Source organism: Pygocentrus nattereri, chromosome 5, assembly GCF_015220715.1.
Source record: "Pygocentrus nattereri isolate fPygNat1 chromosome 5, fPygNat1.pri, whole genome shotgun sequence".
Classification (NCBI taxonomy): Eukaryota; Metazoa; Chordata; class Actinopteri; order Characiformes; family Serrasalmidae; genus Pygocentrus; species Pygocentrus nattereri.
In genome coordinates this window covers 10,847,187-10,871,816 of record NC_051215.1, presented here as the reverse complement: position 1 = coordinate 10,871,816, position 24,630 = coordinate 10,847,187, and the positions used below count along the sequence as shown (strand labels likewise).

Genomic DNA, 24,630 nt, shown 5'->3' with positions numbered 1-24,630 from the left:
AGTATTCAAAGAGAACTCAGTCAAAACTCGGTGAAAGACATGTCTTCATTACATTATGACGTGGTTCGAAAAACTGACCCAACGGCTCTGACTTTTAAAAGACTATTTCAGGCTTCACAGGGCGACTCACAACAACATATGGACATCATACTTTAGCCTGTTTCTTTTTTTTTCTTTTTGTCTCACAAAACATCTTCCATAGTGCAGTTTTAATGTCAGGCTACATGGGACCACTGTTCTTATCATGTGACCTACTCTGTGTGTTCCTATCAGTCTGATACCTATACTGGGTACTGGGTTCATCTCTGCTTCCCGTCTCTAACATGCCTGATCCAACTAATGCGCTAATTTCCTAATTAGGTCTTTTCTGAGCCAAAGTGGGTACCGCGATAACTGTGGGTTGCATGAATGGAATTTCCTCATTGTTCACATGCTAGCTGCGTGTACAAAGCTCTGCACCAGCGTAACTTGATCCTGTCACGCCCAAACACTTCAACACAAATGTAGGGCTATTTTTGCCCTCTTCTCCTCTCCTTCAGTCAGCTTCTTGAATAACCACCATTCAAATGTTGTCATGGCCACATATCAGCCCCATGAAATGACCATCGTCTAACAAGGAACAGCATTGCTAAGCACATTCTAAAACCGATTACCAGGGTTGTGGCTTTTGGGTGCAAATGGCTCAAGTCCCATTATATTTTCACACTGGAGAGCATGTACACTTTGGAAAAGCATAGGTGTAGATCTCAAGGTTGATTTACTACATCAAAAACCGCCCAAGAAATGGACATTTTCAACTTATTGCTGAAGCGGCCCCAGCTGTTGAGTTTTGTCCTGTGCAGAGGATTTCCTGTAGTCCATGGCAACCTAATCTCCTTTACCCTGTAAGGAATAAACAATGCCCAGCATGAGCATTTATGTTTTTTTTAATAAATGAATCTGGTGGTTCATTAATGGATTGAAGAAAAGTGAATAACTGGTAAGCGGTGGTCCTGTGGTGAATAGTTAAGGAGAAATTGTGAATGGTACACGTTTCAAATAAAACGGTGCACAATGCATGTAGGCATAGCTAATGGACTGGCAGTTCATTGTAAATGAAGTTATGGAAACGTATCACACTAAACACGTTTTTTTTTCTGATTGTAGTCCATCTGTTTCTCTGCATACTTTGTTAGCCCCCTTTCAACTTGTTCTTGAATGCTCAAGACCCCCCAGGACCACCACAGACAGGTACTATTTAGGTGGTGAATCATTTTCAGCATCGCAGTGATACTGACCGGTGGTGGCATGTTAATGTGTGTTGTGCTGGTGCAAGTGAAGTTTTTAAACACCCTCAGTGTCACTGCTAGACTGAGAATAGGCCACCAACCAAAAAATATCCAGCCAACAGCGTCCTGTGGGCAGCGTGCTGTGACCACTGATGAAGAACTAGACAGTGACCACAAAACTGTGCAGCAGCAGATGAGCTGTCGTTTCTGCCTTTTAAATCTACAAGATGGACTAACAAGGTAGGACTGTCTAATAGAGTGGACAGTGAAAAAACTCCAGCAGCACTGCTGTCTTATCCATTCGTACCAGAGCAACACACACTTACACCTCCATCAGTGTCACCACAGTGCTGAGAATGACCTACCACGCTAATAATACCTGCTCTGTGGTGGTCCTGACCACTGAAGAACAGGCTGAAAGGGGGCTAACAAAGTATGCAGAGAAACAGATGGACTGCAGTTTGAAACTGTAGAACTACAAAGGGGAGCTGATAAAATTGACAAAGTGCAGAAACAAAGAGGCATGTTTATGAAGTGGCCAGCTGGTGTACACACACTGATGGCCAGGCAAACACAGAAACGTCTGATTGCCATGTTTACAATAGAACTGTCATAATGCCATCACTGCTGTGTCGAGAATGGTCCACCACTCAATTAAAGTAAAATGACCAGTAAGTGATGGGCCTGTGATGAGCAATCAGTGAGAAAGTGTAGAACTACAAAGTGCTCCTATATGGAAGATATAAATGGCCAATGAATGTAGGTACAGTGTGAGTCAAGTTATGGAATTTTTTGAGCAATACTACATTAGATGCTTAGTGGAACTTTTCATGATCTTGATTATGACTGAATGAGTGGAAGCTCATCGAAGTACATCGAAGCCAAGAATCAAAAGTCGACAAGCTAAAAGGTCACAAGCTCAGGAAGCAACATCAAGTCATTGCTGATCATTTGACAGGACAGCTTTGTAAAGTTCAGCGGAGAAATCAGCATCACACATGAACACACAAAAGGGGGCCATAACCTACATTTTCATTTTCCTTGCATTTTTGTTTGCAGACAAGGACCACTTCTGACATTTGTGTAGGACTATGTACAGAAAATAATCATAACTCTTTTTTACATGATTGTTTTCCAACCTCTCTTTATGCCTTGGAATTGACCAGACTGTTTTGTTACTGTGCCTTTAAGACCAACATATTGTCTCCGTCGGAACAAAACCGTCTATTTCCAGAATAGTAATTTTATGAAAGAAGGGGAAAAAAAACACTTAACTTATTATGGAAGTTTTACTCCGTATAATTTGGAGTTTCTGTTGAAATTTGAATATGCAAAGGTTAAAGGGAGTTTTCCTACACGAAAATACAAAAATTGAGATAAAAGGTTTTTGCACTACAGTGACATGCAAATGACCCAAGTTATGATTAGTATCACTAAAATATGGGCTGTTTTTGCTGCTTAGTTTCCATATACAGTCAGAAAAAAGGTACTGCACAGCTACATTTTTCATTCCTCAAGGTACAATGTAAATGTTTACTGAAATGCACAAAAAAGCTTTTAAGATCCAATTGTGTAGCTTGCATAAATTTTCCCAGGGTAAAAATACGTTTGCACCTTTTCATAAAGTAATGTTTTAAATAGAACAGTAAAATAAAACAACTTGAGGCAACACAAAGTGTGTAGAGTCAACGTAACAATGATATGTGGCACCATCATGTTCTCTAACGAAAGGTGCTGTAGATGCACCCTTCATGGCACCAACCCCAATGACAGTTTAGCACAGTTTTTCTCAGTGTATGGACTAGGGGGGGTTGAACGGGTACGGTTTTCCATAATGTGGGTTTAACCAAACAATACTGAAAATGATACAATGAGAATGAGTTTGAAACAAGTCTTATTTAATGCAATTCTTGCATGTCTTTTTTTTTCCCCTACAAAAATGGACACTCCATAGGAAAACACAACTTGACTCCATTAGAAATACATTCAGTTATCAAAACATCCACATATTTTCAAATACCTGAACTCGAACATGATTGCATGTATCTCTTTTGAGAGTGCTTTTACAAAATCGTTTCTCAGATTGCGCAAAAAAATGTGCCATTATACAAGAATTGTTTTGGTCCACTGGTAATGTTATATGCAATGAAGCAATGTAACTAACATTAGTAACAACAAGAGAAAATGTTTAGTGTAAGGAAAAGCAAAAACCTGTTTAAATCAAACACAGCAGCAGTTAAAGCAAAGATCAGGTCTTTAGGGGGGAATGCTACATGATGGAAACATAAAATAATAAATTGCATGCTGAGTACATCAGCTAAACTCAGGCAAAGGCTGACCACTGTCCTGGCTAGTCTCCCTCATGAGTTACAGCTAATTATGTACAGAACACAGAATCAGGAGATTAATATTAACTGTACTTATAAAATAAGTAAAGAAGGTGAAGCAACTCCTCTTTTTTAAGTATCTGGAGTTCTTGCATTGTACTGCTCAAACACACTATTCAAGTGGGTCAATCAAATACTGAGTACTGCCAAAAATATATACCCACGGTTCAAGTTACAAAATTATTTGATTCAATTCTGAACCAAACATTTGTTATACACCATCAATATTTCTAGGTCGCTCGTTAAAAAGTTTTTCACATTTTCGATTTCTTCTATTGGTGAAAATTGTCAGTTTTTGCTCATGAACGTAATTACAAAATGTAAACTCATCAGCAATTGAGAATGATAATATAAGTACTGCGATAAGCAAAGGGAAGCTACAGAAAGAGGAGAAAACAAACACACAAAAACCTGCACCTTTTCACCTGTCTCAGTCTCATGGTGAGCTACTCTTATAGAAGCTCTTATAGAAACACAGAGGAAGAGAGAGTGCAACAGCTGAAGTCAGGCACTTCTGTAAACGTGGAGGAGACGTCTTGCATATGGTGCTGTCCGGTCGTAGGCCTTAGCAGTGGTTATTGATGATTAATGGAGCATAAGGAAGCTTATCCTGATTCCCTTTTAATAGGCTGGCAAACAAGATCAGGCTTGTTCAGTTGTGGGTCAATTCACCTTGAGCAGTTCAATGCAGCCCTGCAGAAGGGATATGCTGTTCTGTGAAGGGAGAGGGTGAACAAAAACTACTTTAGGGATTAACAGATTTCTAGGCCAATACAGATAACAGGCAATTAACACCTCTTTCTGGTCGATACAAAAGCCAATAACTGGCAATCTTACAATCTTTTGCTACTAGAATTAAAGTCACTGCCTGACTGACTGACTGACACTCACTGTTCCATGTATGCATAAGGTTTGCCAGGTTAGGTCAGGTAAGGTTAACAATGAATTAAATGAAGCAAAGTTGGCACTCCCTGGTGTGGAGCTGAGATATAAACAATGAAAAAAGGGGGAAAAACACATTCACTGAAATCTTAAAAAAACAACCACAGCTCTTCCTATAACAGGGATGCAGGAAGGTGTCTTAAACTGAATGTGCTGAAATGTTAAGCTGCATATATGTGCCAAAATAATGTGCATAATAGTGCCATAATGCACTAAATGTAATGAGAGATGACTACTATTATTATTATTATTATTATTGTTTATTATTTTTAGCATTTGTTTTTGGCACTTTAAATCTGAAATCCACGTCCCGCCTCCCTGTCCTATAAAAAGTGCAGTAACAGCACTGAGTACTGTGTGTTCATTTGAGCTCTGACAGTGCCTGTATTCTGTGCAATTGAGGGACTTTAAGCACTGCTCAGCGTCTGAGAACTACATCAGCTTTATTACTGTATTAAGTTTCATCCACATTCAGACCACAAAAAAACAAAAAAACAAACAAAAAAAAAAAACAACCCACAACAGTAGGTGGCCTGAAATCTACAACGTGGAAAGCAATCAATATAAAGTCTTAAAAGATACATAATTGCCTGTATAATTGTCTGTTACTCCGGCTAACATTATTAGCCTATTAACTTTTCACCTCCTACCTCTTACCTGGACAACAGCGAAAATGAATGAAGAGTCCATTAAATCTATACAAGTAGAATGTAAAATAACACATTGCTTCCTATGTGGTGCTGATATGCTGTGCACACCTACTTTAAAATGAAACATCATAAACCTGATTAATAGGAAAAGTGTGGCAATGTAATTTGTATGATTTAACTGGCTGATTAATACAGGACAAAAATCACAGTAACATCACAGCACCACAGTCAGGTCTATTAGCAAGTTTTGCTATTCTATTTGCGTGAGGTGTATTGGAAAAAGTCACGTCAGTGAGTATGTACACAAGCACACATACAAACACGCACAGGAAAACTGCACAGGAATCAACCGCTGATCTGCTTCTCACCTTGGCATGCTTTATCTCCAGCTCGGCCATCTCTATCAGGTTTTTGCGGAAAGCCACCACCCGCCTGCCCTTAAAACTGGTGAGTTCTGTGAAATCAAAATTTGATTGCTCAATCCAACAAGGACGTCATACCTGGAACACTCTGTACTTATAAAAAAATATAACAAGTGTGGCTCTTAAACACAATATGCACCTTTTTTGCCAGACTCAGAGAGTTTGTCAAACTTTAGCAGACACTGTTTTTGGTTCTCCTCGGCCTGTGCAACATCCTTGCTCTTCAGACGAGCCTTATCAAGAGCCTTGTTGGAATTCTCATAGTCAGCAAGGGCCCGGGCACGCCTGTATAAAAGGTCCTGAAGGAAAAAAAATAAAAATACTATGAATCTACCAGGCTATTTAAACACAAGCTAGTTAGATGACACAAGCACAAAACTCATAGTAATGTTGCAAAATTGTCCCAATAGGGCATAAGAAATGATTAGCATGCCAATATGTATATTTAAAAAAAAAACAACTACTGCACAAAATAATTGAGTTTAGACAAATGTAGACTTTGAAAATAGTTTTGTCCAAACTAATATCTCGTTTTAAAAAAATTCTCAATGAACAACAGTTTGTTGTTGTGTATAGAAGTCTAGCTACTACTGCCTCCCTATGTAATTAAAAGAGTACTTCTCACCTTGGCAGCTTGAATGTCCCTCATGTAATATCTCAGCAATTCTGTTAGCTTCAGCTCCTGATCCGAAGCCACTCTGCCTTCCACTTTCTGCACGCACACACACACAGACATTTAAATGGACCTACCTAGTACACAAAATAATATGTAAATCATAAGGATTTCCAGATGATCTTACCCTAAGTTTCTCCAGCAGTTCAGCAAACTTCTCCAAGTGTCTGCAAAGAGAAACATCACTTGGAATACAAACAACTAACAACTTTTTAACCTCAGTTCTCAGCCTCTGAAAACTACAGAATACAGGTGTAGCTGCATAACTTATCATAACTGCTGAGACTATAGGATTTGAGGTAACGTAATTACTTGACACCAAACCACAGAAAAACGTAGTCAAAAAGAACTGTTTGTATTGTAGCTCCCTCTACTGGTCCTACAGCAAAAGATTCAAATGAACGTTGGCAAACAAACCGTCTCACACGACCAAATATAATTGTGAATATCCAAGATGCTGAAATGTTCAAAATGTTGCAAAATTTAGGAAGGTTGATTGCACTTATTTCACAATACTGCACAAGTCTGCAAAGCCATCATGCCAGCAGTTTCACTCCAGCAAATTCAAGCCAGATTGTTCCACTGGCCTGAAACCACTGGAGTGAAACAGTGGGTGTAAACCTGTAGCTCTGAAGTCAGACCCTTCTCCTTATTCACATATCTAACCACAGACTGTGCTCATAGAGACATTCTTTTAAAGATAATCATCTTAGTCATTTTTAGGTTAATCAAGAAACCATCTGAATGTCTAATGTGTACCAAAGTGATATTCATGACTTATGTGACGATCCTTATTGCTTTTAAATCCTTACAAAATAATACTGTCCTAATTTAAGCTGGTTATTTCTAGACCTCATAGACCCACAATGTGAGACCATGAGAGTAGGCCTAATTAATTTATGGCCTCAAAAGCTTGGAATAATTAAATCAATGTCATATTGTACATCATGATTCAAATGAAACATGTGGGGACAGAGTAAAGAAATAAAAGGACACTGAAGTTCTTATTCTGCTCTTAAACAACTGTCTGACGCTAACTGTGTAGCAAGCCCAATTTACTTTAAGACAGAGCTTGCAATTTATCAATACCAATACCAATACTAAACAGCACTCACTGTTTTAGGGCTGTGTTGTCATCAGCAGCGATGCTGTTCAAAGTTGCAGAAATATGTATGTAATCATCAGCAACATCTAAGGGAAGGAAGCAAAAACAATAAGGCAATAAGCAGTGCAGTCCTTCCCTGGCAATACAAGCAGCACAAGCTGCTAAAGGCTCGTAACTTTTAGATGCACACGTAGCCATTAGTAACCTACTTTCAATTTTACTCTCACTTCACCCACTTCCTCTTTTAAAAAATGATCTGATTTGGTATGATGGTGGTGATGCTGTCTGAGGAGAATGTGTGGAATGTCAAGTTCCTCAAAGCGGCATTAGATCCAAGAAGGTAACAATAATCAGCAGTTTCTCAGATGTGGGGTAGAATGCTTGTTTCATCACAAATCCATGACTAAAATATAAATGATTCCACCAGTTAATACCAACACTTGATATATTTCAGTAAAAAGCATCTGTATTCTTTGGCGTAATAGAGCACTTCTGCAAATAGTCAGCACTCATCCATTGATGATTAGAGATGAGACACTGTCCTATTGCCTTGTTTACGGCAGCATAGTTAGAAGTGACAGTGTAAAGCACACAGTAACTGGACTCATGGAGTCTCTGTTCTCCAGAGTGATTAATCATGCTTCTACCAGCAGTCAGACAGACAAACCAGGGTTTTGTGATTAGTTAACTGTAAAGTTTGGTGGATGAAGAATACACTCACCAGCCACTTTACTAGGTATACCTTGCTAGTAACAGGTTGGACCCCCTTTTGCCTTCAGAACTGCCTTAATTCTTCATGGCATACTTTCAACCAGGTGTTCGAAACATTCCTCAGAGATTTTGGTTGAGTATTTGAGTTACTGTTGCCTTTCTATCATCTCGAACCAGTTTGCCCATTCTCCTCTGACCTCTCACATCAACAAGACATTTTCGTCCACACAACTGCCGCTCAACCTCATCAAACACCTTTTGGATGTAATGGAATGCCACCTTCAAGCCTTACTGCACAACATCAGTGCAGATCTCACTAAAACTCTTATGAAGGAAAATCAATCCCATCTTGTTGCAAAATCGTAGTAAAAAGCCTGCCAGAAGAGAGGATGTCACTAAACCAAAATTGTGGGTGGGACTAATTCCCTATTAATGTTGATGGTTATAGAATGAGACGTTCACCAAGCACTTATGGATGTGATGTCCACATACTTTTGGCCATGTAGTGTATGTTCAGAACAATTAATTGCAGTGGAACACTGTGGTGCTGCATCTTGAGAGCTTACTTTTATGAGATCGTGTCATTTTCTCAGCTTTGGCAGTCGAATCCTTGATCTTGCTGAAATAATCTAAAAGAAAAGTCTTCTCCTGCTCAAAGAACTCATCGACATCCTGTAATACAGCATTTACAAAGTAAGTTTTTATCTGTGATTAATACTAAACATTTAGATGGACAGTCTGAGTATTAGCTATGGATTTGGAACACAATAATTATGAACATCCAAAAAACTAAAACATTTTCCCTTAATTCTATGGAAACACCAACACATACCTTAATCCCTGAGATGAGCACTTCATCAGCAGACTTCACCATGTTCTTGAAGAAGCCACCAAACATCTCTTTAGCATTTTTCCTCCTTACACTGAGCTGAAAAGAGGAAAAGAGAGAAGAAATTCAGGAGACCAGAACTCGTCAGATGCAGATTTAAGAAGTGGTACAGAGTAAAACACTCAATCCTTAATAGCTTTTCCAGGGGCAGTCAAAGAAGTACTGTGCAACTGCATACAATGGGCCTCATTCACCAATATCTTCTTAAATTTGTTCTAGTTAAAGGTCCAAACAAAAAGTCTGTCAGATTCATGATGTTTTAAAACCGCAAAATTGTTCGCACTTTGAGTGTGTGTACATTCTGTTCTTATCCAAGGACAAATCTCAAATAAATCATCGGTGAATGTCAGAATCATTGTCAAAACCATGTGGGTTTTAAGAACTTTCTTCTTAAGAATGGTTGGTGAAAGAGGCCCATTGATGTTATCCAATCACGTTTAGCTACAGTTTTCATTGTGTTCGAAGGTATTAGGGCCCAACCGATATATTAGATTGGACTGCAGAATATTGGCTGATATTGAGGTCCTACAGACCTGTGAATATCAGCGATATTACGGCTGATAAGCCCTGATAACTAGCGTCTTGTCTAATGCAGTGCAGAACCTCTTATGTGAAGAAAACAGAAAAAGGGTGTTTTGTTTTTTGTTTTTTTTTTAGGTGGGAATACATAGTTTCTTGCAAACACGTCAATATAGCACATCAGTACAGTCTGAACTGGTAAACTAGAAAACAAAAAGTTAAACAAAAACTAAAAGGCATGTAACCTAACGTTTCATCTGAGTATAGCATGTCACAAAAAACATTTCTATGAAGAACTTTATTATTATATTATTTAATGCTTAATTTTCTACTTTTTATTTAAATTTGTGTGGTCATTAAGAACTGCTTGAGAACTGTCAATCATATCTGACAATTCAGTTTGCAACTGATTGTCAGTCAGTGAAGTACTGTTGAACAACTATTGAGATATAATATTAAAATCTTTAAAAAAAAAATTTAACAAAATTATAAAACTTTGACAAATATATTTTTGTAGCCCCTTAAAATGTTCATACTGATCAGGCTCCAGACTGTTCACATAAAATGAACTACTCACAAAAAAGAGACTGAAACCGCAACCTGTGTTTGACGTGTGTGGTTAGTGGCTAGTGACGTTGTCTGGATTGCACTGGAAGGATGTGGGGAGCCCAAGCGGTTTGTATTCAAATGGTAGCACATCTGATAAAACATCAACTATTGGAAGTCATCCAAGCTACTAAACAAGATGAATTAGCTGATATTCGGTTGGAATAAAATCCCACGACACCCGCCTGACTGATTCTCCATACAATGATTGCAGACATGCTCAAGTAGTGCACACTGCTCCAAAATACTGTGGGAAAGCACAGCTGCTAGGTGTTAATCAATATGCAGTCAATATGCAGTTAGTCAATATGCAGTGTCAAGATGTGAAAAATGGTTCATGATTTAGTGGTGGAGCAGAATTAGCAGAAATAGTGACCAAATGGATTCAAAACCGAGCCTATAAGAATGGAAAACAAATACAACAGTGCTGCAGTTAGAGTGAGTGGGATTCTGAAGAAACAGAGTGGATCAAGACAAAGCCTGTGGACATCAGTAAAGAACAAATGAGAAGCAACTGTTTTAGGTTATTAACAAAAAAATATATAAGAAAATGATGAAGCAGTGTTAGGTGGTCATCAAAGGTAGAGGGGCACCTACAAACATATATTGATGATATGAGGAATTTGTATGTTAAAACTAAATCTCCATAAAAATGTGGAACAGCACAGAATTCAATGACATGATCATGTTGTCCTGTTCCTCTCATTCTGGTATTTGCATTGCAGAATTATGCTTTGAACAACTGCTATGTCAGTAAATAAGATGGCATTATCTTGCCTTTTATTTGCTAAATGGGGAAGAAGTCAGCTACCCATTCACTCACAACAGTCAGGTAGGATTAAAGCACCAGAAAACACTTTCCTTCCATAACATGATGCAAAAAAGCACTGTGAAAATGCCATAAGTGATGTAAAAGCATTCAGACTGCTTTTGTGGCATGCTGTCCTGCATTATTGCAAACTGAAAAAGCAAGACGTTAAGTTCATTTACATGGTCACCAAATAAGTGAATGCAGTGCAAGATTTTCAAGGCATCATTCAGTAAATTACACTCATCTATCTAACAACTGCTAACTGTTAAACAGCTCTGTTAATCAGGACAGAGGATCCGGTTAGCATTCTCTTAGCAAGCATGATAACAGCTCTGCTCACCACAAATGTTTGCTAACTAAAGCATCAACAAAAGCTTAAGGTTGTCATCATCTAATGAAGGGTCATCTCACCTATTAGGCACATAGAATCAGTGTTGGTGGTTCATAGTGAGACAGAGTCTTTAGACTGGATGCTCTGACTACTGAATCATCTCAGTACAAAAACAAATAAAGCAAGCAAATTGAAGTGGGCACACAAAGATTTCAACATCATCTGTACAAGTACTAAGAGACACTTTAGATGATACATTTGATGTAACAGAAAGTGGAAAAAAAAAGTAAAAAAATTTGAATTAGAGGGGAAAAAGTCCCAAAACGCTTTAGAATACTTATATACAGAATTAATCAACAGTACACACCACACATTTAAGCTTAACTAAGCAGGATGTGACCCTGAGTTCACTATCTTCCTGTCTGTCCACCCCTCCTCATTCCGTGTGGTTCTATCCTGCCAACACTGCAGCTTCTCAGGAAGTGAAGCTGGTGAATGTTCTTTTTTTCTGTCTTAGAAAAAGAAAAAAAAAAGAAAGAAAGAAAGAAAAAAAAAAACTCACGTCCTGGTCGTACTCCAGGAATATCTGGAAGTTTCTGTCCTTGCTGAGATTTGGGTGGGAGGACAGACGCTGCAGGAAAATTTCATGCACCTGCACAGTCTTCTTAAAGACGGCCAGGTACTCCCTGAAGACAATACAATCCAGAGATTACAAACTGAATGAATGACACGGTTGTAAAAAGTACCTAACAGTCAGTTAAAGATAATTTAATGGAAAATGACTTAAGCAAAATTTAAATAACCCATTAGGAAAACCACTTATGTAGAGGTTTTAATGGAAACAATATCACATGTACATATAATAATTGAATTACATTATTGGAGGCAGTCGTGGGCTGGATGTTAGGGAACCAGCCTTGTGACTGTAGGGTCGCCGGTTCGATCCCCTGAGCCGACAGTATGTGACTGAAGTGTCCTTGAGCAAGGCACCTAACCTCCAACTGCTCCCTGAGAGCTGTGGATAGGGCTGCTCACCACTCCAGGTAAGTGTGCTCACTGCCCCTAGCGTGTGTTCACTAGAGTGTACGTGTACAGGTGGGTCAAAATGCGGAGGTGAAATTTTCCAATGAATGGCAAAAATAATGAAAGAAAGCAGGAACTTGTCCTTGTTTGGTAACACTGTATTTGAAGGCGACCTACATACGGTATTCATAACCAGCTTATTCCAGTAATCGCAAGATGGCATAAAATGTTAAAATGTTTAATGAAATAACTCAAACTGAACTCATATCTCACTGCTGAACCTTGTATCTCCATTTCTGTCATTTTTTGACTTAACTTGAAAATTTTCCATTTACACTGTGCAAATTTCATGAGTTATGTACCAAAAGAAATGACCCAAAATTACTTAGAAAAAAGTGTGGTTCCATTGACTTGCATTCAAAGTAATGTATGTATTTTGCTTCTGCTGTAACGTTACGATTTTGGAGATATGCCTAGATATGCCTAGATCATATGTGTACAACTTACGCCTCCAGTTCCTGTTTCATTTTAGTGTACTCTTCCTTAGTCATGGTGGCTTCGCCCTCTCCAAGCTTGTGCATTTTCTCCCTAGGGCTCTCAAAGTCAGGCTTGGGGGGAGCAGGGGGGATCTGAAGAAGAAGAAGAAGAAGAAGGAAAAAAAAGACTAGTGTGAAGAACTTAGTGTGAAGACTGGTGAGGAAGACTTATAATAATACAAATTATATACACTATACTGTCGTCTGCCTTCACACCCATATGAACTTGAGTGAAGGCTCTCCAGGTTTAGGAGTGTGTTTATGGGTTTATTCTTCCAGAAGCACATTTGAGGTCAGACACTGATGTTGGATGAGAAGGCCTGGCTCCGCTCCAATTCATCCCAAATTTGTTCTGTCAGGTTGAGGTCAGGACTCTGTGCAGGCCCGTCAAGTTCTTCCACACCAAACTCGCTCATCCACGTCTTTATGGACTTTGCTTTGTGCACTGGTGTGCAGTCATGTTGGAACAGGAAGGGGCCATCCCCAAACTTGAAATTGTATGAAATTGTCCAAAATCTCTTGGTCTGCTGAAGCATTAAAAGTTCCTTTCACTGGAACTAAGAGGCCGAGCCCAACTGCCAAACCCAGACTCGTCCATCGGATTGCCAGATGGGGAAGCATAATTCGTCACTCCAGAGAACACCACTGCTCTAGAGTCCAATGGCAGCACTTTACACCACTGCACTCGATGTTTTGCATTGTGCTTGTTGATGTGATAACAATTCTTTCACAAATCTGAATGCCTAGGTGCTTGGTTTTATACCCATTTGGCCATAGAAGTGATTGGAACACCTAAATTCAATGATTTGGATGGGTGAGTGAATACTTTGGCAATATAGTATATGACAAAGCACTGAGCACCCAGAATTATAAAAATTATATAACAAACTTAAATGCAGGTCAGTACCAATAAGATGTTCAGCTGATTTATCAGAATCATCAAAACCCATAAAGCACCTACACTGCCTTCAAGTCACTTCTGTTATATTACAGCATCTGAGTGTACACTAAAAAAATCATTAATTTGTGGTATTATGCTCTTGTTCCATTATTTACAAAACAATAACTTGGCATTCAGTAGCCATTTACCTCTTTTACAGCAGTACAGGCTGAAACAGTAAACAAAAACATGTAATCTGCATCCAAACCTAATCCAAAACCTGAGTATGCATCAGCACTAAAATTTTTGTATTATTATATCTGCTATTTGAGTTCAAGGGGGGATTCCATTTACTTTTCATTATCGCTGCACAGCTCAATCACTGACAAACAAAGTATGTAGTTAGAAACCTACTGACCTAGACTTCATTTTTTTACGGTTGTGACACCAAGTTGCAATGTCTACAATGCAAATATAGCCACTGTATTTGCTATGCAAAAGAACCAGTGAACCTACATGTGTCTGCGTGTTTATATGTAATTCTGAGAATTGTAAAATAATGCTAAATCTGGAAGAAAAAAAAAAAGAAGAAGAAGAAACATTTTTGAGGACTTTGTCTTACAAGACTTAGTATATACCTCTCTACAATTAATGTATAAATATTTAAATATGTTATTGGCCAATACTTTCTCAAACCTGTCCTAAAACATTGCCTCAGGCATCAGACAGCATAATGCTCACCATTTCATGTCATAACTTTCCGTGAGGCAGCTGTTAGAGCCATGAAACAACTTCAGACATTTGGCTCCAATCACCACCAATGTGAACAATTCTGACTCAAGGTTTCTCTAGAATGGAACACTTCACATTAAATGTCTTTACTTGCAACTCAGTTACATAATTATGAAGATATTCTGGAAAACTCTTTGAGAATTGAGAACGAGTCATACATTAGCTTTCATATACACGAACCCTCTTGTATAATCTCTTACTCCTATTTGCAACATTAATATGTAACTATCTGGTTTGCAGTCAAACTTGTGTGTGCTCAGTTGCAGAACCAAGAAACAAAGCTAAATGTTAGTCAACAATAAGCATCACAAAGAGAAGTGGTCATTCAGAGAAGAACTTCATTCCCACGGTGGATCACAGAGCCGTTTACTTTCCAAAGGCTTAGAAAACCCTGTTGGAACAGATGGAAGGACCTTTAGAGCAAAATTTGGCTGCCGTTGTCAGCTAAAACTAGGTCATCGCTGGACTTTCCAGCAGAACAGTAATCTAAAACATTCCTGCAGATCCACTAAAACAGCACACTTCCCACAGAATCTGGCTTCTGTAAAGGCTATTCCAGGATAGCCTTGACATGAAAATAACCAGAAACCTAAGGGATATGCTGGCATCCAATTCAATATCTTGAAGGGAATTTTTTTTTCTTATCCGTTTGATAAGACAAATCTGTTTGGTGTTGCTTAGTTTCAAGGAAGCTAATGTGGCTATGTTATGTTATGGAAGTCTATAGCCACCAGTTATCATTGTGCAAACTAGATAATAGTCATTATTACATAAATAACTATGTTATACACAGTCAGAAACTACAGAAGTAAGTAAATAATTTGACTACAAGTAAGTCTGATCTCTTATCAAATATTAGATCATGTAAGCGCCCCCAAGAGGGTGGGATGCAAACATTGTTAAAATAGCAAAACGTGTGTGTATGTATGTGTGTATATACATAATACTATGTACATAAAACTAATCTATGTATTTTGAAAACCAAGTTTAACGTTCTGGTGATTTCACGAAAACAAATGCATTTTCATTTTTCCACCTATTCAGTCTACAGCAGTTTAGCTCCAACCAGTCCATTCAAACTTTCACACAACTAGTTCTATGTTGTAAGTTGCTGCAACATAATTTACATGCAACTTGACAGATACACATCCATCCATCCATCCATCCATTTTCTAAGCCGCTTCTCCCTCAGGGTCGCGGGGGGGGTGCTGGAGCCTATCCCAGCAGTCATCGGGCAGAAGGCAGGATACACCCTGGACAGGTCGCCAATCCATCGCAGGGCAGACAGACAGACACAGACAGCCACTCACACCCAGGGGCAATTCAGCATGTCCAATTGGCCTGACTGCATGTCTTTGGACTGTGGGAGGAAACCGTAGAACCCGGAGGAAACCCACGCAAACACAGGGAGAACATGCACACTCCACGCAGAGGAATTCAAAAACAAGCAAACGTGTATGCAACACTGTGTTACTCTACTAGATTAAATTAGTAGCTCGTATTTTTTGAAACACCATATCGTTCTCGCTATAAAAAACTCACACACCTTGTAATTTACATATTTGCAGCATTTTTATAATCTTCGTTTGTTTTTTTTTCAGCCGTCAATGCCATTCATTTTTCCACAAATATCTATCTATATGTGTATACATGTGTTATATTTATTTATGTTGAATTATTTACTATATATTTTTATCAGCTGTTTGGAAATAGCTTTTATCATAGAAGTGCACAGCGGACCAGGTCTCAGTCTCCTCTTGACTAAAAATTTTCAGTGTCTGGATCTAAAATGTGAACAAATATCTAGCTAGACAGATCACATTAACTGCAGGCAAAAGGAGAATAAATGCTGGCACAAGCAGCTGTTTAAACAGCCATTATCAATAGCTGGCTAGGTAATGCAGCTGGTTACAGAACTGTTAGCTTTGAGAAATTCATGTTTGTTGTTATGGCTTAAAAAAAATAAAAAACTACCAACTTATTCCAACCACCCAATAATCCACTTTCTAATTTATTTTCTTGTCCACTGAGCCGGTAAAATCAATAGTTTCATTAAACTTGTTCCATGAAATTAAGACACTTGCAAGTGTTGAGTTTTACTGTGTTGCAGGGCGCTTTTCTTCCTCCTCCACTGCGTATTTTTGCTTCATGTAGGTTTCAAGCAACTAAAGTTGCATGAAGGTTTCACCATGTAAAGTCAGCCTAAAGGTTTAAACCAGTGTCAGGATCCAAGTAAAACCACATTGTGTTATTTCAACAAAAAAATAGCTTTAGTGAGCAACATAGTCTTTTTAGTCATGCCATGTTTTTGTCTTCTTTGTGCTATCAATGTAGCTCTGGTGTTGGTTTTACCACAACCAACAGGTTAACAGTTGCAAATACTACTAAACTCAGTTTAGAAACTTCCTTATGTGGTGCAACCCATTTTTGATTTGGTAATGTGTAAAACTGAACTTGGTAAACACATTAAAACCAGCCTACATTTGAACTGTTACAACTAGACTTTGGTGTCTACTGTACAAAATGACCTCATTCTGAATTTATTTATTTCAAATGTGGTTTTGCTGAACTCACAATGAGGCCAGCATATTCTTCTGTCTCCACAAGTGTATCATGTAGCCAGATGAAGTCCTCATGTTGTCGTGACACAGAGAAGTCTGGCTTCTGGAAGCTGTTTAATGTAGTCTGAAACAGAGAAAGGCACATTATTAATCAGGAAGCAGTGGGTGTAATCCACAGGCTAAATCAGTGTTATAGGGCTAAACCAAAACCTCAGCCTAAAGTGGTAAAGGTACTAAAACCCTGAATTTATACATACCTTGGTGTGGACTGTAAACTTGACTTTGTCACGTTCACAGAGGGCATCAGGAATGTCGATGAGAAGCGAGGAATCATTGTTCAGGTCCACGGACACAGAGCGCAACTGGTCAACAACAAAAAAAAGAACAAAGTTCACTTTCTTGTACAAACAAGAAAATTTAAATAGGCCGGATATGATCATTTCACACACCAGGCCAGAAAAGTAAACTGTGCAGCACTTCTTTATATTCTGTCTGCTGAGTCCCCCCAGATTCAACTAATGAAGGGCTTGATAACTGCACAATTAGCTTTATCATATGAGGAGATTTAGACTTGGATTTTATTATTTATCTGGCTTTTACATTTTACCCAGTTTACTTTTGGGGGGGGATATATCACAATTTACTTTAAAATTAGTCCATTTTCATCAACTACTACTGAAAAGCACAGTAAACGTGTAAACACACACCAAAAATCATTAAAAAAGAAGTGTAGTAAGTCTGAGAAGTGTAACAGCTGGCCAATATTGGTGTCTTATGATTTTATCATTTTCAGCAACAGCCCCACCTAAAAAGCACGTTTTATATTCTAAGGCACTTCCGATGTGAAAACAACCTTAAATTTCATGCTTAAAAATAAATAAATAAATAAATAAATAAACAAGTATTCAAAAGTAACCTTTAACATTAGGAGATAATGTTACAACAAATCTTTTTGTGGAGAAATAAAGAGCCAATCAACACAAATCAGCTAAGTTTCTCAGAATCTTTTCACTACAATATTACAGTTTAAGGTGTCTGCTGTTTAAATGTAACAAAAGTGACACTGTCAGATATATCAATCAATAAACCATTGTTTAAAACTAGTGACCATATTTTGACCATGTATTGGCCAGTGTGACCAGTTACTGTGGTCTCCGTTCATTAAAACTGGTAGTCTATCAGTCCCAAACTGTTCATGCTGATGAAGCCATAGTTCACAATCTACTCAGCCTGGACAAGAAAATTCATGATGTCAAAGACACCTTTTGGGTATTTCTTTGAGAACTTCTTTACTGAATGAATTTAAAAAAACAGCGTAACAGCCAAAGCCAGCTTTTTATGAAATCTTGTTTGTGTATATTTCACAGCATAAAGTGCCTCTGCAGCTATTATTCCAAGTCACTATTCGTTCCAAATATGAGAAACTGATATTCCTACTGTTAAAAAATCCCCATGCGAAAAGGGTTACAAAAATACAGATTAAAATAATATTTAAAAAGTGCTGAAGTTAATTTTATCCTACACATTCAAATGAATAGATGAGTAACTAAAATGAAAAACTGACTTCTATATAAAAACATTAACCAGACCTGAACAGTAACTTCTGTGCTGTTCTTCTTTTGAGAGGAAAGCAGCAGCTGTTCACTGACTTACAGCACAGATAAACATACATTTATTTATAAACCTTCATTTACTATTTATTAGTTATTTGTTACAATAATAGAAAATGATGGATTAAATAATAATTAGTTCCATGTTCTACCACTTTTGAATCTAGGATCAAAGCTTAAAAAACTGCAGTTCTCCACACAAAGAAATAAAATAAAAACTATAAAATATATATTTTTAATAAAAGAATTAAAGCATAATAATAATAATAATAACAATAACAAACTCAAACTTTATTTTAGCCATGCCCCTGCATTTCAGAGTAGGACATGACAGCATCCCTGTCCCTCATGGTCACATGATGAGCAGTTTGAACAATAAGCACCCATTGCTTCCAAGTAAATGTGTTCCAAAACAAAACAAAAACCCCACAGTTTTATTAAATCTAAATTCAACAAATAAAGCGGTAATTGTGCATTAAATTGTGCACAAGTGTGTCTAATCCTCTGTAGAGGTTTTGTTACCTTGCACCTCAACCAGCAGTGCCTCAAGTTTTCCATACAACTATTTCTTAATTAAATAAGAAAATAACTGGGCCTCTGCGTATCTTATACAATTTTACCCAAAATACTATAATGGCATTGCCTCTTTCTCTCACTCCCAAGTTTCCACTTCTAAACACAAAGGCTAAAGGCTGCCCTCAAAGTTCTCACACCCCCAGAAAGGTTCAGGTTCTCAAATCCAAAGTAAATACATCAGTATCAGCAAGGATGAAGGAACCCAGCAAGGCCTGCTAACATCTCTCTCTCAGAGACTGTGAGAGTGACTGTGCCACGTCAGCTGAAACCAGCTGAAATGAGTTGAGAAATGTCCTCCAAAAATTCCTCCAACAGGAAACAGGAAACTCTCAGATGAGCGTTCTTTCTCTCTCCCTCATAAAAGAAACAAATAACTATTTCCCCTTTTAATTTTTTTAGCAATGGCAAAGTATTTTGGTGCACTTAAAAAACACTCAACACGTTATGAACCATCACTATTCCAGCTTTGCTTCAGAGTCCTTCCCATCATAGGTTACGTGAGGTAGCACAAAGTATTAGAAAGTTAAGGTTATTCTGCACAACTACGGAGCACATTAAGGCTGCATGGCAGCATTGCAGTTAAACTGCTAAATACCACAACTGTGATATACCACCTTAAGACTGGTCTGCATGATTTTGACCAAAACAATCCACTTTTAATGGATTATATGAAAAGCCTGATTCATCAAAACACCTACTTAATTGAAATCATTTCTAAATGGCTCTACTGTATCAGTCGACCTGCAACTATCGAATATTTTCTGTTTTGAATATTCTATAAGGACGAAAAAAGCACAACATTTTATTTCAAGGTGATTTTTAATCTTGTGTTTAATTTGATTCTTGCACTATTGCAAACAGTGCTGTCGTTTAGCAGTGAGCAGCTAAGTGTCTATAATTGTATGTGATGAAGGTTTACAAGCCATTCAAACACCGATTTCTTTCACAGCACTTGCTTAACAGGCAATTAGACCTGACAATGCAGCCTGAAATTAGAGCTCTAAGCCATTAGATTACTAATATCTACAGCCAGACTATCACAGAGATTCAGGGCTTAAAATGATCAACTATAGACTGTTGTTTTTTGCATAAAAGCATCATTAAATTATCACAGCATCAAGCACTGGTTGCAGGCCTAGACATCACTACTGCAAAAGTCAATACTGCAACCAACGGTTAACAAACTATATTGTGCAGCCCTAGAGCAAGACATACTGTACACTTGTGAGAAAAGTGAGATGACACACCAACTCAGACACTCTCATGACATTTGAATCATACCTTCAGGAGAAGAGTGACCAACATTTCTTTATCCAAAGCAGCCAATTTAAATGAGGAAACTCCATGTATTAAACCTGGTACACTTACAATTAAGCGCTTTTTACATTTTTAACATTTTCTACCTGAAAACTGAACAAAACGTAACCGCATTTCTGGTTTCAGAGTAAGGACAATTCTGAACACGCTCGGTGTTCTGTTTTGTTAAATTTCTTAGTGAAAATGCATAGAACAAGTGTAAATACAGTGTTTTCTACACATTTGACTGCACAGCTTCTATTTATTTGCTGAGTTTAACATACTGGGGAAAAACATTAAATATAAAATGTGCCACAGGCCATTTTGCACAGGCCACATAAACGGTAATTTTGTATTAAAAAGTTCAGAAGTGTGTTCTCTGTTGAGGAGGTATTAACTTCTTATCACCTAGAAAATGCATTCTGATTCGGGGTGCCCAAACATTTGCATACAACTGTGTATGTGCTGGATTTACTGTGGGTGAGGGTTGACAGCTGCGATTTATATCTGTTATTTATAGGCAAATGTTTGTGCAGCAGTTAGCCAAACACTGGAGCCAACTCAGCAACGTCAGAGGTTTGAGTGAGTTAAAACAAACATTAGCACTAGCGGTCCAGCTCTTACTTCTAATCCAGAGACATCACGGTCCCTCTCTAATGAAACTGCATGAGCCACTCCTAAATGCAGCCTGTGTTGTAAAATGTTTAATCACCTTCTTCTTCTTCTTTCGGCTGCTCCCTTTAGGGGTCGCCACAGCGGATCATCTGCCTCCATCTTGCCCTATCCATTGCCTCCTCTACTTTTACACCAACCATCTCCATGTCCACCTTCACTACATCCATAAACCTTCTCTGAGGTCTACCTCTTCTCCTTCTACCTGGCAGCTCCATCTCCAACATTCTTTGACCAATATATCCACTATTCCTCCTCAACACATGTCCAAACCATCTCAACCTGGCCTCTCTGGCTTTATCTCCACTGCTCCACCTTCACTGTCCCTCTGATCTGCTCATTTCTAATCTTGTCCAGCCTTGTCACTCCCAATGAAAATCTCAGCAGAACTGTAAATAAATTACACTTTATCATCTTAAAAAATCTCTGCAAAATGAATTATAAGCAGAAAGAAAATTAGTATATATAAACAGTACTGACCGCTGCTACTTTCATGTGGCCTTCATATCACTTGTAATATAGCGCACAAACTATTTATCAGAAAATCAGACGTACATTTAAACTATTATGCTACAAATATAATTAGCTAATGTAACTAGTATAATTGCAGTACTAGCGCTATTTTAACATACACTGTATGTCTGAAAGTATGTGGACACCTGACGCTCACATCACATCTACATGAGGCTGTTGGAAGTGTCATCCCAAAATCATGGGCATTTATATGAAGTTGCCCCCATTTGCAGCTATAACACCCTCCACATTTCAGACAAGGCTTTCTGCAAGATTTTGGAGAGTGTCAGTGGGAATTTGTACCCATTCAGTCAAAAGAGTTTGTGAAGTCAGGCACTGATGTTGGAAGAAGGCGTTGCTCTCAATTAACATTTCAGTTCATTCCAAAGATGTTCAGTGGGTTCTATTCATTCCAATGTTGTTGCTTCTATTTCACAATAACAGCACTTACGGTTGACAGGGGCAGATCTAGCAGGGCACATCATTCACAAACTGACTTTTGCAAAGGTGGCAACTTATGACAGCGACACATTTAAAGTTACTGAGCTCTTTCTACTGCTAACAGTTGATAGTGACATGGCTGTGTGTTTGATTTTTTTATACACCTGTTAGCAATGGGTGTGGCTGAAGTACCTGACGCAATCAGGCAATCAGCCAGGGTTGTGCACATACTTTTGGCCATATAGTGCAGGGGTGGAACATATAAAGATTATATCGCTGTAAGTTACATCACAGTTTACCTTTCTGAGTATATGCGGTTATCTGTCGTACTAACAGAACTGTAGCTCATTTTATCTGAAAACAGATTCAGATCAATTACAGAGAGCCTATAATGAACATTAAGTGTATAGAAGCAAGTTAAACTGCAGTCAGTCCATCATGCCATTATTTTACTTATTTATACCAATTGTTAAATATTTCCTGTTCCTTTTAAAATATATCTTTTTTGCAAAAACTGGTTAAAAACCCCATAGTATTTTATAAATATGGCACTGTTGTTTTGCTGCTTCATTATGTCAGTTCAAGTTTGCTTGCAAAGTTAAAAAAAAAAGCCTGCTGTGCTATTTCCTGAACAGATTCTCAGATAAAAACAGACGTACATTTGTCAGAAGAGGGTTTCATGAACAGTAAATGTTTTTAACACTGTTCAATAATTTAATTTTGGTATTCTGACAGTTTTGCATGTTTCGCTGTGTGTTCTGTGTTGTGAAGGAACTACGACACAAACATGGAAAATCCCCCGGACTCATTAGTGGAATTTGACCAAGCAATGTTAGATTAAATGTAGTTTAATCTTAACCTTTCACAAACAATTGATGCATCTCTTTTTCATGTAATTTATTGTTTAAAGCCCCTGAAAGCTACATCACACAAAACTGACACATTGCCTTACTCCTGAGACACTGTTTACTAATAGTTTTGAGCTACGGTTTGGGTTAAAATGTATTTTTTATTAAGGTCATAGCGATGCTCCCATTGTACTGCAAAAAAAAACCATTTACCACTATTTTGGCATTACGGACATTCAATATAAAACTCCAGAAGAAAGGTGCAGGTTCACTCGTCGTTTTGTACAGTAAGTAAAAAGAATAAATTGGCTGTTTGTGTTGTGGACAATGCAACCCCTGGTTCCCATCAGCACCACTGCTGAGAAATCACAATAAACCAGTTCACACAAACCACCCTGTGAGACTTACACGTCAAGAAGTGAATTATGTAGGAAGTCAGGGAAAAAAGACTGACTTCCCCTGTCATTTCTTTGGAGCCTCTACAGTAACAAGGTGACTATTTTAAGATGTGGCCACGAATTAATATATTGAGGCCACAAATTAATATAACCTACTAACGCGACAATCTGCTATACTGCGGCCATAAATAATTATATTTAGTACACAGATCATGAGACACTTAACTAGGGCCCTCGACATGCTAATTTGTGGCCTCGATATAGCAATCTGTGGCCATGGCTTATTGAAAAATAATCACCATGCCACCTTAGAGGCTCGCGAAATTTCAGTTTACTGAACCTGTTCGTTGGAGAGATCGCTTCTGCTACACTTCACACACATCGACGAAACTTTCACTGCGAGCTGCAGATCCCAGTTCGCTGTGGCTGCCGGGCACGAACCCGAGTCAGCAGTTAAGAAAAGGGGGATTCACGACTAGACAGCTCAGCTAACGTTAGTAGAGCAAAACGGCTGATGTTAGTGTTTTAACTGATACAGTGAGGATACTGTGCGTTATGGCTGGGCTGGGCTGGGCTGGGCTGGGCTGAGCTGAGCTGAGCTGAGCTGGACTGGGCTGGGCTGAGCTGGGCTGGACTGAGCTGATGCACAGCTGCTCGTTCTTTATCGGTAACAGCCTTCAAGTTCAACAGCTCAGCGCTGAAAACCATCGAGCTTCCCCGACAGACATACAGACGGACAGACAGACAGATTCCCCCAAAACTCTAACAGGTCAGCGGGTAACTTTCCTCTAAAGACCCATTAAAGCCCGAGGCGACGCGGGGCGGCCTACCTTCTCCTTGTCGCAGTCCTGTGAGAGGGATGTCATGGCTGTATCGCTGCGTTTCGCGCCTGTTCGCAGCCGCAGCTCAGTTTTCGGACTTGTTTACGGCCACTTTGTCTTTCGATACCTCAGCAAAGGGGGCGCTTTACTTTTTCTGTTGAGTTTAGTGGAAGCAGGCGATATTAACGAGGAGGCGCATTATCGCCTCCTGCTGTATTGGAGCACATTACATCGACTAAAGGGGGGGGGGGTTATACTGAAGTTCATCTTCAAGATGTAAACAAAGAAAAATAGAAAGAAAAGAAAAATACCTTCACGGATGACGTTTGTACACACAGATCTGTAATTA

The 24,630-nt window shown here is 38.5% G+C and overlaps 1 protein-coding gene across 1 annotated transcript; it reads right to left on the bottom strand.

Annotated features, from left to right (window-relative positions):
• Window positions 1-3,149: 3,149 nt before the first annotated feature.
• snx5 (sorting nexin 5) lies at window positions 3,150-24,437 on the bottom strand. Its single transcript, XM_017695423.2, has 13 exons — window positions 24,291-24,437; window positions 17,364-17,468; window positions 17,120-17,230; window positions 12,845-12,966; window positions 11,877-12,000; window positions 8,991-9,086; window positions 8,725-8,830; window positions 7,458-7,533; window positions 6,470-6,509; window positions 6,295-6,381; window positions 5,809-5,968; window positions 5,616-5,701; window positions 3,150-4,369 (listed from the first exon to the last, which is right to left on the bottom strand). The coding sequence occupies exons 1-13, from the start codon at window positions 24,324-24,326 to the stop codon at window positions 4,319-4,321; spliced, it is 1,200 nt and encodes a 399-aa protein (XP_017550912.1). The 5' UTR covers window positions 24,327-24,437; the 3' UTR covers window positions 3,150-4,318.
• Window positions 24,438-24,630: the final 193 nt, after the last annotated feature.

Bases quoted from the DNA above. Each gene is read 5' to 3' on its own strand.
- snx5 (XM_017695423.2), bottom strand. From the start codon at position 24,326: ATGACATCCCTCTCACAGGACTGCGACAAGGAGAAG. The intron at 12,001-12,844 runs GTAAGTTGTACA...TATTGTCTTCAG, and splicing joins ATGAAACAGGAACTGGAGGC to GGAGTACCTGGCCGTCTTTA. The intron at 4,370-5,615 runs GTGAGAAGCAGA...CTCCCTTCACAG, and splicing joins TGGAGATAAAGCATGCCAAG to AACAGCATATCCCTTCTGCA.